This window comes from Opisthocomus hoazin, chromosome 18, assembly GCF_030867145.1.
Source record: "Opisthocomus hoazin isolate bOpiHoa1 chromosome 18, bOpiHoa1.hap1, whole genome shotgun sequence".
NCBI classification, from domain to species: Eukaryota; Metazoa; Chordata; class Aves; order Opisthocomiformes; family Opisthocomidae; genus Opisthocomus; species Opisthocomus hoazin.
The window spans coordinates 10,009,604-10,024,778 of NC_134431.1; the positions used below are offsets into that span (position 1 = coordinate 10,009,604).

Below are 15,175 nucleotides of genomic sequence, written 5' to 3' on the forward strand. Positions count from 1 at the left end.
AGAATTAAATTGTTGTCCAGCTGTGCTTTACTACTATGTCATTAATTTGAAGACCTTTATGTGTGTAAATGCTATAAAACGGTCTTGAACAGCAACATTTTTAACATTTTGTGGAAATTCTCTAATTCTTAATATTTCAAAAGGGTCAGTTTAAGTGACTTTTCCAGCAATAACTTTTATCAGCAATTGAATGTACCTTATGTGATGTAGCCTATGGTGCGATGCATTTGTTGCACATTCTTTGACTATTTTCTAACTAGAAAGAAGATACAGAGCTACAGCACAGAATCTTTGGTTTAGCAGGGCTCTGTAAAACTAGAATTTTATAGGTTGTGATATTTTTCAATTGTATGTCTCAATTTGCCCATGTTTTTATGTGAATAGGTTTAATAAAAAGCCAAAGAGAGGGATACAGTATCTACAGGAGCAGGGAATGCTTGGCACTACAGCAGAGGACATCGCACAATTTTTGCACCAAGAAGAACGCCTCTGTTCTGTAAGACTACATGCAGCAAAAGATAATTAGTACTTTTGCCCGTCATCTTCTCCCCTGTTTTCTGATGTCTGTATGCGCTCTCTCTTTCAGTTATCTATTAATGAAGTATGAACTAAAGTGTAAGGGTTCTCATGAAGGTACTTAATACCAATGCAACTTTCTATTTCCTTGCTGTCCACGGATTTTTAGTGAAGTAGCTGTGTGTGCAATAGAGTGCTGAAGGGATTCCCCATAAATGGGAATATGCTTTTTATCTGCATTAACAGTATCTTGCCAGCAAAGAAATATCATGTACTGCAGTGGCAAAGCATTCTCCACTGCATATGAAATTGGGCACAATTCAGATTTCCTTGGCACTACAGTAATGCAGATCTCACCTTGGGGAGTGAGGGAAGCAAGAATACGTGTACTAAAATCATTTTCTAGTGACATTGGTTTCTTTTCATCCCTTTAACGGTTACTCTGCCTGCTCAGTGAAGTGTATCAGTCTTACAAAACTGACAGCTGTGCAATTCTTGTACTAGAGACTTTCTTGCAAAGCTGGCAGTTGGATTACACAGTAATAACTGTCTCTTGTGTTTTAGACTCAAGTAGGAGAATTTCTTGGGGAAAGCAACAAGTTTAACAAGGAAGTGATGTATGCCTATGTAGACCAGCTTGATTTCTGTGGAAAAGACTTTGTCTCTGCTCTGCGTATATTTCTGGAAGGTTTTCGTCTGCCAGGTGAAGCCCAGAAGATTGATAGATTAATGGAGAAGTTTGCTGCTAGATACATTGAATGCAACCAACGGTAATTCAGAGCCTTTTTATTGAATAAGTGCCTGAAGAATGTCTGTGCTGTTTGTAGCCCTGAGGGGCAAGGTACAACTCGCACTCATACCAGGTCAGGAACTTCTGCAGGCTTGTATGAGGAGCAGATCTTGTTGCTAATATTGGTGCCAAACCTCTTCAACAGCTAGGCAAGATGGAAACTTTGGACAGAAAGTATACTGATGCTGGCATTTCGTTAAATCCCAAATACTTGCTGGAGGGAATTATTGTAAGAGGGAAGGCCTAAGTATGTTAAATTGTCTCTGTATTAGCTGTCCTAGTTTTAAACGAATGTAGATCACTCAAGTGTAAACAACAGTAATAAGCAGTAGCAATTGCTAAAAGTAAAAATACATGGCATAAATAGGTAATAAGATGTTACATGTGGTTTTGCTTGCGCATTAGATGTTGAACAAAATGTATACCTGTTAGTTGACATCATATAGGCAGTGTTGTTATTATTTCTAATGCAATAAACTAACACTGAAGTTTAGCTACGTGTTCAGGCTTAATTGGTTCCCATTCCTTAGTTTAGTTGGTGCATCACTGGGTTGGTTTTGTCAATTCTGTATGAAAACCTGGGAGTGAGAAATAAGATGTTCTTTAGCCTTTGTAGGATTACCCGAAGAAGGGTAACATATAATCTTTTGGGAATGTACTTGAAAATTTCAGTCACTGCTAGTTTTCAACATTGTGAAGACGATGCATTTATATTTTTTCTCTTTTTTATTTGCATTTTAAAAAATTTGGGGTTTCATGTGTTTGTAAAGGCTAATTTTAGGCTCTGTTAGCTCTTTGGTTGAATGCATAGCGTTTCTGGGTATTTTTCTTGCATGTAGAAATAGAGCTGGTGGATTGAGGAATTAGGACTCTAAAAACCTGTTTTGTTTTTTTTCTTCCCGTAGGCAAACACTATTTGCTAGTGCTGACACTGCCTATGTTTTGGCATACTCTATTATAATGCTGACTACAGACTTGCACAGTCCACAGGTAAAAATTAAAAAAACAAACTTACAGAAGTTCACATTTCCTTGGAACTTGCATTCAAAATCTGATACCCAACTTCCATTTTTTTGCTTTACAGGTAAAAAATAAAATGACAAAGGACCAATACATTAAAATGAATCGAGGAATCAATGACAGTAAAGACCTGCCAGTAGAGTATTTATCCACAATCTATGAAGAAATAGAAGGAAAGAAAATTGCAATGAAAGAGACAAAAGAATACGCAATTACAACCAAGTGTAGTAAACCAAGTAAGAAGGAACTAAAAACTGGAAAGACCACAGTGCTTTAACTATTGCAGTAACTTTCAGAATGGTATAGTGGAGTTTGGACTCCTTTTTGAAAATGTCTTTGTGCAATACATAAATTACATTGAGAATGGCTAATATAGATATTTGGAATGAAACTGTCTCAGTTATTGCTTAATACTGCTACTTCTGTGATAGAAGCATAGCTGTGTGTGTGGCACCATTGCAGAGAGGCAATAGAAACTAGATTTGGGATTTTTTTAAAAAAGTATTAATTCAAATTAGTGAATTCCAAATCTTCAGCATAGTGGGTTTTTTTCAGTGTTTTCTGTGCTGTTTGCAGGTATCCTAGGTGAAAATAGGAACAAAATTTATTTGCTTGAATACTGAAGTTACATCCTTTACTATAAAGGATAAAGAAACACCAAGTTATTTATTTATCAAGTTGGTGAGGGATAGTTTTGTTTTGAGGGTGTCAACCTAAGAAGATGGAGGATTTTCTATCCGTTTTTACAGGCAGAGTGGCTTAATAGAGTGTGCCTCTCTGACTTCCAGTGATTAGATGGCATATAATAAAGTGCTGAATTAGTTACCCTATATAGAATAAAGTCTTAATTTGGGGTGTGGGTTTTGGTGTGGGAGTTCTTTGGCTTGCAGCCTATGACAGCCTGCTGAATTCTAACATTCTGGAAGATTTTTATCTTTAGATTTCATTTGCAGTACCTTTATTTAACATTTTGTGATGCTCAATGCAAAGACATGGAGTATGCTTTTACAAAAAAGAAACCAATGCAACTGTGTGGTGTTCCCCTTAGGTGTAGCTAATGAGAAGCAGCGGAGGTTATTGTACAACTTGGAGATGGAACAAATGGCTAAAACAGCTAAAGCCCTCATGGAGGCAGTAAGCCACGCAAAGGCTCCTTTTACTAGTGCCACTCATCTGGATCATGTCAGACCCATGTTTAAAGTGAGTGTAAACTTCTTGTATCTTCATTGCCCAGAGTTTTAAGCATGGAAAAAACCTGGAAAATTACTCTGAAGAGTAATTAGTTAGGTGATGGAACAGGTGGACTCTTTGGCTATATTTGGTTTCAGTTACCTAGTGTTTTGTGCTAAAATTGTAAATAGATTTCTGAACTTAGTTTTTCCCTTTCTGTAGCTTGTATGGACTCCATTGCTGGCAGCTTACAGTGTTGGCTTGCAGAATTGTGATGACACAGAGGTTGCATCCCTTTGTTTGGAAGGAATACGATGTGCAATAAGAATAGCCTGTATCTTTGGAATGCAGGTTTGTATAAGACTTAGTATGGGGCTTGCCTAAGGACAGTGTAGGCTGTGGAAGGGCGATGCAGAATTACGAACAACTTATACATGGAAAACGAAGCGTCTTGTCTACTTTCTTCAAATTGTAAAATAAAATATTACCATCTTGATGTAGTTTATTTTAAGACCTTGATATTGTCAAGCTTTTCTTCGACTTTGCTTTCCTTCTATTGCTGAGTCTCCCATTAAGAGCATTTGCTAACTTGTCTCCTACTCTCCTTCAGCTGCAAAGTGCTCTAATAGTGCCAGCTGTACGTAGATGGAAAATTGTGTAGGCATGCTGGACAAGTAACTTTCTCTAGCTCTTCAGGGACTTGATTATGATGCTTGTTTCTCTGTCTCGTAGCTTGAACGAGATGCTTACGTACAGGCCCTTGCTCGTTTTTCCTTGTTGACTGCCAGTTCCAGTATTACAGAAATGAAACAGAAGAACATAGATACCATTAAGACACTTATTACAGTTGCTCACACAGATGGCAACTATCTCGGGAACTCATGGCATGAGGTAAAAACTTGATTAGTTTAAGTAGTGCAATTGTGTTGTCCTCTAAAAACTTGCAGGATTTTGTGCTTCTACTTTCAGTATTTAGTAACTGCATTAGCTCCCAGTATGTGTCAGAACCCTGTTTAAAATGTGGATACAAGTGTATTATTTTGTTAGTGGCTTTTATATGTATGTGTTTGTATGTACGTATATAAAATAATGCACTGCATTTTTTTTGGCAGACCACTGTGTGACCAATATTGTAAATTTTGTAGCTACTTTTGATATGGGATTAAAATGATATTAAAACCTCATTTGACTTCAGAGAGTTCTGCACAGAAACTGTTGCATTCTTGTTCACGTAAACAAAAAATATTCCAGCTCACAGACCCAGATTTGTCTGTGCAGTGTTTGGCAACATTTGTACCACGACCACATGAAAAAATAGGGCTAAAATAACTTGGTGGGGATAGGTAAGGTTAGGCTATCGGGATCATATGTATTTTGTTAAAGCATATTTTCCAGGAGCTCTTTAATCAGATCTAAATCTGTGCTGCTGCTAAAAGGGTCGTTCCTGCTCCATTATGTTCTCTGTCAATAGTCTTTGGCTAGATGATAATATGAGCCAAAAGGTTCTCTAGCTGACAAATTACCTGGATCTGGCTTGCAGCATACCCTCACAAATGCTTGTGCCAGTCCAAGGGATGTTGCAGTGGGGCAGTAAGAAAGAAGAGATAGTCAATTTTGTGCGGATGGAAAGGCACAACTTTGGCATTTTCAGTCTGTGTTGGAACACTGTTACTCAAAGTGGTAGCAGAATAATTTGGTCTTTTCATCTCTCTGAACAATGAACTGTCTAGAAGATCACCTCCAAGTTCTTTGTAGTTTTGAAAGTTGATGCTGTGAGAAGTAATAAAAAGGTGTGCTCCAGTAGTTAGTGAGCCAAGTTAGATTTTTGGGTACTGTTTATTTTTTTCTCATATTGGAAAGGTTTGTGGCAGCTGATGATCTTCAGTGAATCACTCAACCTTATTTCCAGTTGTATTTAGTAATGTTTCGGCTACATTGAAACTGTTACCATTGTTTTAAAGGTCAGAGAACCTGGGAAGGTTATAAATATTAAATATAAATGTGTGTTAGGAATAAAAATATAATGGTGTGCAGAAACACAATGTTTAAATATGTTTTGGTTTTAGATCTTGAAATGTATTAGCCAGCTGGAATTAGCACAACTTATAGGAACTGGAGTGAAAACTCGGTATTTGTCTGGCTCTGGGCGTGAAAGGGAAGGAAGCATTAAAGGCTATGCATCTGGAGGGGAAGAGTTTATGGGCCTGGGATTAGGTAAGATTACTAATCTTCGACTTCATAAAGATGCACATATAAGTGAAGTATGATGGTGAAGAAAGCTCAGCGTTATGAGATATTAAAATATATTTATTTGCTTCCAGGGGAAGCTATATTGGATTAATGAAACAAAAAATAGGACCTGTATATTTCAAGATGTATTAGTAATTAGCAAATATGTTCTAACTTTAATTGGGTTAAACTATTTAACAACACTCCTCCAGATTTATTTGCTGGAACATGTTGTTGTCAAAACTGTTTTACCATACTTACGAAGTCATGGTTTTGTTACCAGTATTATCAATTCTTTCTTTTTACACTCTGTTTTAATAGTAAAAACAAGCCATTTATCCTTATGAACTAAGAGATGTTTCAATGATCAATAATTGATTTTTCCAAAGGAATTTCGTATGTCTGCATGTTGGGCTTGCTGTTCCAATTCCTGTTGTTCCTGCATTATGTGCAAGAAATAAACCTTAGGTTTTAAGTTGTACTTTAGAGGGACAAGGCAAGTTGCCTTAATCTTTGGAAAGCCATCAAGGAAACCTTTTAATTTGAAAATACTCTGAGGTTGATACTATACACGATGATGCTGCTGAATATAACAGAACCGTGCCCAGCATTAAGTACTTGTATCTGCCCTAGAGTTAATATTTTAAAGTATTATTTTATCACTTCCTATTTTTATTAACAGCATTACATCATCTTGTCTTAATAAACGCGATGGTCAAAACACAGTGCCCTAAGGGGAAAAAAAACTTGCTTACTAGATGTTTAATTTTGTAATAATCTGGCACAGATCTGGCAATGGCACCATCTGCTCTATGTAAATTACAAGCTAATTGGAAGTAGTAGTCACTTGTCCTTGTCTACTTGTATAAAGTTGGTGTTAATATAAAGTCATGATTTCGTTACGCTAAATACTGGTTTTTAATGGCTTGTATTACAGGTAACCTTGTTGGAAGTGGAGCTGACAGACGGCATATGGCGAGTATTCAAGAGTCTGTGGGAGAGACCAGTTCACAGAGTGTAGTGGTAGCAGTAGACAGGTATGACAGTATGATTTCTTTTTGGGAAAAATATGAGTTGAACTTATTGACCATCCTCAGTTTGTGTACTCTGAGAGGGACTTCTTTTCTTGAAGCCTGTTTATCTTGTGAGAAAGATGGTGATACTTAGATGCTTTCTCTGGACCCAATAAGTATATCTCTTCAGGCATGTAATATTCACAAAAGAAAGAGTGTCATTAAGTAGCAGTATAACTAATGTAGAGTATTGTGAGAAGGGGCACTGTGTGTATGCGTGTGTTTTTACACCTGTGGGGTCATACATTCAGACTTGTAGTAACATAAATGTATCTGTTACCATATCCAAGTCTAAAAGACTTGGGAACATTCTCCACTTATCAGTGTTCTGTATGAACCGTGATCAGGGTCTGAACTCCTCTCAAGACTCTGAACAGCTGAAGGGGAAGAAGGGACAATGGTGCATCTAGAGTCTTTCTGCTGTCTGTTTTGCCTGCTGCAACTTAGAGTATATTCTTGAACTATGTAAAGATCAAGCAGGTGGCTGGCATCCAGTAAAGTCTTGCAGCACAGCATTTTTGGTGTCTTTTTATTGTCCTTATGAAATTTAACATACTGTCACCCAAATGACTGCTCCAGTACTATTTGCGCTGAATAAAATTGCAAGCCTATGCCTCTTTCCTGCAGTGGGGAAGGAGCATAGTAGACTGACTTGCAGCAAGGAAGAGAGTGCTTAGACTAGGAGAAGGACATGAGCTGCTGCCAAGGAATAAGAATAAAACAGTTGCAGAGTTCATGGCATGGAGGATTGTGAAGTACCTCCAGGTGATCTGCTGACACTTGCCTAGAGCACTAAGATGTGTTGACTCTTGTGGATGCGCAGCTAATACTGCAACTCATTTACTTGTTCCGTAGGATATTTACCGGATCAACTAGGCTGGATGGAAATGCAATAGGTATGTATGCTGACCATTTGGTGGGTTACAGGAACTCTTGAAATGTATCATCCTGAACTTACAGTAGCATGTTTTGATGTTCAGTTGACTTTGTCCGATGGCTGTGTGCTGTTTCCATGGATGAGCTGGCTTCCCCACACCATCCACGCATGTTCAGCCTGCAGAAGATAGTGGAGATATCATACTACAACATGAATCGCATTAGGCTGCAGTGGTCAAGGATTTGGCATGTGATTGGAGATCACTTCAATAAGGTATTTCTTTAAAATCAAGGTACAGAACATAAAGAAGTCTGGCTGTTCATCTAATCAGCTTTTTCCTTTTATGTTCTTAGTGGTATAGGTTGTGATGTTTAAAAAACCCCGTAAGATCCGTAAAAGATGCCTAGAGGAAGCACCTGTTTAAAAATCTAAAGCATATAAATAGAAATGGAAATGTTTATGGGAATTATCTTTAATCACTGCATTATATGATTTAGTATTTGTAATTTTTCTCTATGTCATTGTCTTAGCCTTCTGATCAAATGCCAAGTTAGTTTTCCTCTGAAATATATATGGATGATCCTGGAACAACTAAGTTATTTTCCTTAGGAAACTTGACAGTGTTTTGGGTGGAGTTTTCTTAACCTTAGGATTTTATTTTGTTTTTTTTAGTGTCTGGCTGGCCATTATAGTTCTGCAGTTGTTCCATACAAAATCCATGGGTCTGTTCAGTTGGATCAAATGACTGAGAAAGCCCGCTCTGAAAGTAGCTCTCTATTTTCTAAATATCTGAGAACTAGAACGTGCTAGCAATTTTTAGTGGACTGACATGAAACTTAAATGACAAACTTGTTATTCATACAAGTAATATGTTAGCTGGGAAGTGTTTGAAAATATGCTTTTCTTCTAGGTTGGATGTAACCCTAATGAAGATGTTGCCATCTTTGCAGTAGACTCACTAAGGCAGCTGTCAATGAAATTCCTTGAGAAGGGAGAGTTAGCCAATTTCCGCTTCCAGAAAGACTTCCTAAGGCCTTTTGAGCATATTATGAAGAAAAACAGGTGTGATGCACTGCAGTTTCCGTGTTGGCTTTTGAGTTTTGAGTTACTTTGTACCAGTGTAAAATTGTGCCACTTTTGAAAGTATTGCTTCCCCCCCCCTTTTCTTTTTTTTGTTTTTTTTAAGATCTCCAACTATCCGGGACATGGCAATACGCTGTATTGCTCAGATGGTGAACTCTCAAGCTGGTAATATTCGTTCAGGCTGGAAGAATATCTTTGCAGTCTTTCATCAAGCAGCATCAGACCATGATGGGAATATTGTGGAGCTGGCCTTTCAAACTACAGCACACATAGTTAGTAAGTAATGATCGACAGATGTGAGTACCCAGCCTAGCTTAGCTGCTGTGATTCTGGTTTAAAAGGCCCATCTGAATAAGACTTTTGCATTTCCAGATGAATAAACACAAGATCTTGCAGACAGACTGTTTAAACTCTGCAGCTAGGTCTTACCCACTAAGTCTCTTGATTGCTGTGGACAGGAAAAACTACATACAGATATCCTGGTATAGAACTCCTCAAGTCTGGAATAGACTCAATAAGTTTGTATGTTGCCCCCTCTGTCACAATAAGTTGTTTTGGATTAAGGAACACATCTCACAAGCTTCCATGTCGATTCAGTATCGTATGGTGGGGATCATAAAGCTTCCGATTCTGGTACGTGACTGCTTGTAGAGCATATTTCATACAGGGTACCTGCTCTAAAAGTATATTTGAACAACATACTGCTGGCACTTTCAAAGGAAGACAACAAACTCAAATATACTTGAGACAAACCTTCAATATTGATAATAGCTTGCTTAAATGTCCTGAAACTGCCCTCTGCCCATTAAGTAGCATGGGAAAGAGAGCTACGGACAGTATTAATAAATGCGAATAGTAACAAAACTTTTTTGGTAACTTGAATTATATAGATCTTGAGTTGTACAAGGTTTTGAACAAACTGTGTGTTGGATTTGTTTTGTATTTAGTCTGTCCCTTAAGTCTGAAATCTAACTGCTTTTTCCTCTCTTGCTGCAAAATATGAATAGTTACAGGCTTAGATGAATTAGGTAAATGTAGGTAGCTTCTGAGCAAGGAAGCTAACATCAAGCTTTACTCCTATTAGTTCTCAAAATATTTTAAGATCCTTGGGTTGCACATGCTGTGGGAGGAAACTGAACTATGTGAGAAGCCATGTAATAATCCTAGATTATAAAATTTTTAATTATCCAACCTGAGAAAATGTGATGCTGACAAATTTGGGTGGTGGGGTGGAATGGAGAAGAGTGTAAGGGAAGACAGACAACTATGTTTATTCTAGAAAATCTGGTCCTTTCACATTTGTCCGTTTGGTAGTGGTATACCATGGCTGACATCTGTAGATCAATGCCAGTTTATGTATGGATTTCAATAGCAATAGATGGTATAAAGTGTATTTGTTTTTTGCAGCAAATATTTTTCAACAGCACTTTCCAGCAGCAATTGACTCATTTCAGGATGCAGTAAAATGTCTTTCTGAGTTTGCCTGTAATGTTGCATTTCCTGACACCAGCATGGAAGCTATTAGACTTATTCGATATTGTGCTAAATACGTTTCAGAAAGACCACAGGTATTTTTATTTTAATTTTTGCCCTTGTGTGTTTTTACACTATCCTCTACAGTTAAACTGAGACTAATCTTGTAACTAAGAAAGACCTTTCAGATTCAAACTTCAGTCTCCTAGCAGCGTGTGTATGAAGAGCTTATTCAGAATTAAAGTCATTTTGGTATTGATAAGCAGTAAACTAGGACTAATTAAAGAAATTCAAGGCTTATCAGTCCAAATTGGAAATAACTGAATGAAATAGTCCTTTCTTTTATAGTGTTGGAAAACAGTATTTCTTGTTCTGTCACCCTAATGACATCTAGTTAAATTGGTTACAAACATGCATAGGTTTCCCCATCAGTCTATTGTGTGAATACTTAATATAATAATCACTTTGCTGAAAAAAGCCTGGAGTTAGATTGCAGTTGCATGTTACCATTGCATGATGTACATGCTGTATCCAATATGCCAGAAGAATGTAGAACCGGTTTATGCCAAATTTAGATTTGCTTATTATCTATATGTATATAATTGTTGCCTGTCACTGTTAAACTTGCTTTCTAAAGTCCAGATCTCTGCAACTTGTATTTTCCCAACTAGATGTGTCTCAAATTTATATTTATATTTTACAGGATTTGAGTGTTACAGTAGAAACTAAGCTGACTTTTCAAGTCTCTGACACTAGTACAATCTAAATCTGTCAATTAAAGATTTTTGAAATTTTTTTGTAATTTTTTTTTTCCTGCCCATCTCCAAGGTATTAAGAGAATACACAAGTGATGACATAAATGTTGCTCCTGGAGACAGAGTATGGGTCAGAGGATGGTTTCCCATTTTGTTTGAACTTTCTTGTATCATCAATCGTTGCAAATTAGATGTTCGAACAAGGTATTGAAGCTTTTCTCTCTATTTTTTTTAATTCATTTGGTGAAGAGATGACAGTTATGCATTTTAACATATTTTCCTTTTATTTGTTTGGGTTTGTTTATAGAGGCTTAACAGTGATGTTTGAAATAATGAAGAGTTATGGTCATACCTTTGAAAAGCACTGGTGGCAAGATCTGTTCAGAATTGTGTTTCGGATTTTTGATAATATGAAACTTCCTGAACAACAAACAGAGGTAAAAACAAAACCAAAAAAAGCCAAAATGCAACCAAAAGTCAGAGTTGTTTTTTAAGAACTCAAACCAGGCAGCAGTTTATATTGTTGGTCTTATTAGTGTATTTCCACCCCATACTGCCCCAACGTAAGGATATGCTTTGTGTTCTGTGGTACGTACAAAACCTGTCACAGTATCCAGTGACCTATCTGTTCTGCCTGAATATTTTCAAGGAGAATATTCACACTTTGTTGTGAAAATGTATAGTCTTCTGAACAATATTTAGGTGGCCAGCTAAATGCTTCTGACAAGACATCTGCAGCAGTGAGGCTTTTTGGTTTTGTTTAAATTCTACTCCTCTCCTCAGAGGCCATGTCCTTTGTTGAATAGCCACACGTAAGCCAAGTGCTGTCATCACAGAAGCACCTACATAAAAATACTTTCCATTTTTTCTCATAGAAATCTGAATGGATGACCACTACATGCAACCATGCACTTTATGCAATTTGTGATGTATTTACGCAATTTTATGAAGCTTTAAATGAGATCCTTCTTCCTGACATACTTGCACAGTTACACTGGTGTGTAAAACAAGGTAGCTTACTTACTAGTATCTTTTGATGTATTTTTAAAATGCTTATTACTTAAGCGGAGGACAGTTAACTGAATTTTGGAAGAATAAAATCTACAATTAGGACAATACATTATGAAATAGATGGATGCAGTATCTTAAATATTTGAGGATCATTCTGTTTACTTAGTTAGACAGCTCTTCTGTTAATGTGTTTATAATGTGTTTATGGTGCTACTGTGACAGAGCAAAAACTTTTAAAGGGTTGTTCATCTTCTGCCAACAACCTTTCTTCATTTGGCTGCATGGATAAAATACTTCATTTATTTGCAGATATATACATGTTTGCATTCTGATTTTTTTTCTTTTTTTTTTTCTCCCCATTCTTTCTCTCAACCATCTAGTACTTCTAGCTACAACTTTGTAAAGAATGTGGTTTTTTTTTGGCCTCCAACTCTTATGCCTGAAATCCTGCATATTGCTGGCATGGAGAGTCGGGGGACTACCTGGCAGGAAATCATAAGTTTCTAATTGGTGCTTTTCTTTTCTTTATCTCACTGTGTGCTCCCTTTCTGCTTATCTCTCATCCGTTGTCTTCCCTGTTTGGATTTCAATCTCATGAAGCCTATTTTTAAACACTATTTTTTTTATTCAGTAGGTTCCTAAGCTTGATATGATTGTAATATACCTTATAAGTAGGCTTTGAGCGAAGATACCGTGCATTTCACAATACTGGTAGAAATGTTTAATGGAGCAGTAATAGGGACTGCTTAATTTTTCATTTATAATGTAGAAGTTGATAAATATGGAACATTTCTTTCACAGATAATGAGCAGTTGGCTCGATCAGGTACAAACTGCCTAGAAAACCTGGTAATACTAAATGGACAGAAATTCAGCCCTGAAGTCTGGGGCCAGACATGCAATTGTATGCTAGAAATCTTCAAAACTACTATTCCTCATGTGTAAGTTCATAAAATTAATTCTCATACTAATATCCAATTCCAGAGCAACAATATTTACTTTTTTTTTTTACTTTGTGAAGCTTGCTGACGTGGAGACCTGCAGGAATGGAAGAAGATTCAGCTGAAAAACACTTGGTAAGAGTTAATTCAGTGCAACAACCTAACTTGAAGGGTTTTGTGTTAGGTTAGCTTTTGAAATATTTTACTGTAGACTTGACAACAAATACTGGAATTGACACTAGCTTGTATTTGGTGTCATTGTAAAATAAGGTGTAAAGAACAGATGCAGGAAGCCTTTGAATCTAAGATTAGTGAAGTCATCTGAAAACTCATAGCTGGTTGATAGTGTTTTGGATTGCTAGAATTGTTTTGCATTCTCTTCTAGGATTTAGACCTAGATCACCAGTCTTTAAGCAGCATGGATAAAAATGCTTCAGAAAGAGGACAAAGTCAATTTTCAAATCCAACAGATGAGAGCTGGAAAGGTGGTCCTTATACAAGTAAGGAAAACATGCAAGTTTATCAAATGAACTTTTATAGCTACTCTTAGTCCACTTCTGAAGTTCTGTAGAGAAAGTTTTTGGATGTTTAAACTTGGGGTACACGTTTAGAACTTGTGCTTATGCCTTGCAGAGATATTTTCTCTTTGTAAGATAATTCACAGCACCACTAAATATCAAAATGCTAATGGTAATGTAGTGTTTAGCTAGTCTGTTGTAAGTGAATTGTCATAAATTGCTTCTGAAACTTGTGTTACTCCATTTCATTAGACCAGAAACTATTTGCTGGCCTCCTTATAAAATGTGTGGTACAGCTGGAATTGATACAGACCATTGATAATATAGTGTTCTATCCAGCAACAAGCAAGAAGGAAGATGCTGAGCACATGGCTGCAGCTCAGGTACCATCAAATTTATTTATAACCTTGTTGTGGCAGTAAAGTACAAAGACTATCAAATGCTCTGAAGTGCATTTACAAAATAGAATATATAGTCTCTTCCTTTTTCTGACTCTCAGCACTACCCTGAATGTGTGTGTCAGTACTCCTAACCTGTGATTACTTTTTTTTTTACTGCCTCCAGTGTTTCCTGGCAGTCTGCCTATTGGATTATTATAATTAATTACCATTATTTTTCTTATCAATATAATATCATTGCTTTTATAATGAATACATACTCATCGAGAATGTGTTTTTTGTTTGTCTTAGAGCATTCTATTCTATTGTTTAACCTGATGTCTTCATTTAGCCACAGTTGAGGCTTTACTTAGCCTCAACGTGTTGACACAGGAGGAGATGCAGAAGTTGAACTTGAATCTTGACTAAAGTTAATGGTCCAGATGTAACTCATTACCCTCCTCGAAGAGTTTCTTGTCCCTGAAAATCCTGATCCTAGGGAATAGTGCAAGGTAGCTCTTGCTTAGCTATGTTAACAAAGCCCTAGGCTAGAGGTTTGGGCCAGTGCATCCAGGTAGTGTTCTGAGAATGGTATAGTTAAATTCCTAATGAAATTAGCTAAAAATAGTGACCGATTTTAATGAAACTTGACATTTGCCAACGACGGGAAATTTCTACACTATGCAACATTTAAACTTGCACTATTTTTGTGGTTCATTTTGATGTTTTTCAGAATTCAGCAGACCTACTCAGTCAGCTCCTAGGGGAGAGGAAATGTTCTGTATTGTATTGCTGTGACTTTTCTATGCTTTGATAAGGAGGGTTCTTCCCTTGTTGTTCTTGATTATTTTTTTTTTCTTACCAATAACTAGGATAGATCATAACTTCGCTCTCTTAAAATATCCCAGTGAAAAGAACACAGCTCTGATGCTTGACAGGACCATTCTGCTGTGTTGTATTGCACTAATATTTCACTTGTACCTACAACTGGAATCTGGAGTTAGGGATATATGATCTTTGAAGTATCAAAGTCTCTTAAGCTTGTATAAAAATAATGTTATTGACACTCTACTCCCCTCTCTGTCTCTCACCTCCCCCCCTCCCCCTCAGAGAGATGCATTGGATGCAGATATCCACATTGACACAGAAGACCAAGGAATGTATAAATATATGTCTTCACATCACCTTTTTAAGTTACTAGATTGTCTGCAAGAGTCTCATTCATTTTCAAAAGCCTTTAATTCAAATTATGAACAGCGAACTGTGTTATGGAGAGCAGGTGAGGCTTTTATTTTTAGTTTGATAAAAATACTGAGCTCCATTTATAGCTTTAGCTATCAAAA

General features: G+C 36.9%; 1 protein-coding gene across 1 annotated transcript in view; it reads left to right on the forward strand.

Moving 5' to 3' along the window:
- Positions 1 to 15,175, forward strand: part of ARFGEF2 (ARF guanine nucleotide exchange factor 2) — a 39,029-nt gene that overhangs the window by 16,899 nt on the left and 6,955 nt on the right. The window contains exons 15-36 of the mRNA XM_075439044.1: positions 385 to 496; positions 1,081 to 1,286; positions 2,212 to 2,296; positions 2,391 to 2,562; positions 3,375 to 3,526; positions 3,719 to 3,847; positions 4,229 to 4,387; positions 5,563 to 5,710; positions 6,663 to 6,762; positions 7,654 to 7,694; positions 7,779 to 7,948; positions 8,586 to 8,737; positions 8,862 to 9,034; positions 10,166 to 10,326; positions 11,060 to 11,190; positions 11,294 to 11,423; positions 11,862 to 11,997; positions 12,799 to 12,937; positions 13,018 to 13,072; positions 13,323 to 13,437; positions 13,708 to 13,838; positions 14,943 to 15,111. Of these exons, the coding sequence (XP_075295159.1) occupies positions 385 to 496; positions 1,081 to 1,286; positions 2,212 to 2,296; positions 2,391 to 2,562; positions 3,375 to 3,526; positions 3,719 to 3,847; positions 4,229 to 4,387; positions 5,563 to 5,710; positions 6,663 to 6,762; positions 7,654 to 7,694; positions 7,779 to 7,948; positions 8,586 to 8,737; positions 8,862 to 9,034; positions 10,166 to 10,326; positions 11,060 to 11,190; positions 11,294 to 11,423; positions 11,862 to 11,997; positions 12,799 to 12,937; positions 13,018 to 13,072; positions 13,323 to 13,437; positions 13,708 to 13,838; positions 14,943 to 15,111 (2,966 nt within the window). The remainder of the gene's footprint in view (positions 1 to 384; positions 497 to 1,080; positions 1,287 to 2,211; positions 2,297 to 2,390; positions 2,563 to 3,374; positions 3,527 to 3,718; positions 3,848 to 4,228; positions 4,388 to 5,562; positions 5,711 to 6,662; positions 6,763 to 7,653; positions 7,695 to 7,778; positions 7,949 to 8,585; positions 8,738 to 8,861; positions 9,035 to 10,165; positions 10,327 to 11,059; positions 11,191 to 11,293; positions 11,424 to 11,861; positions 11,998 to 12,798; positions 12,938 to 13,017; positions 13,073 to 13,322; positions 13,438 to 13,707; positions 13,839 to 14,942; positions 15,112 to 15,175) is intronic.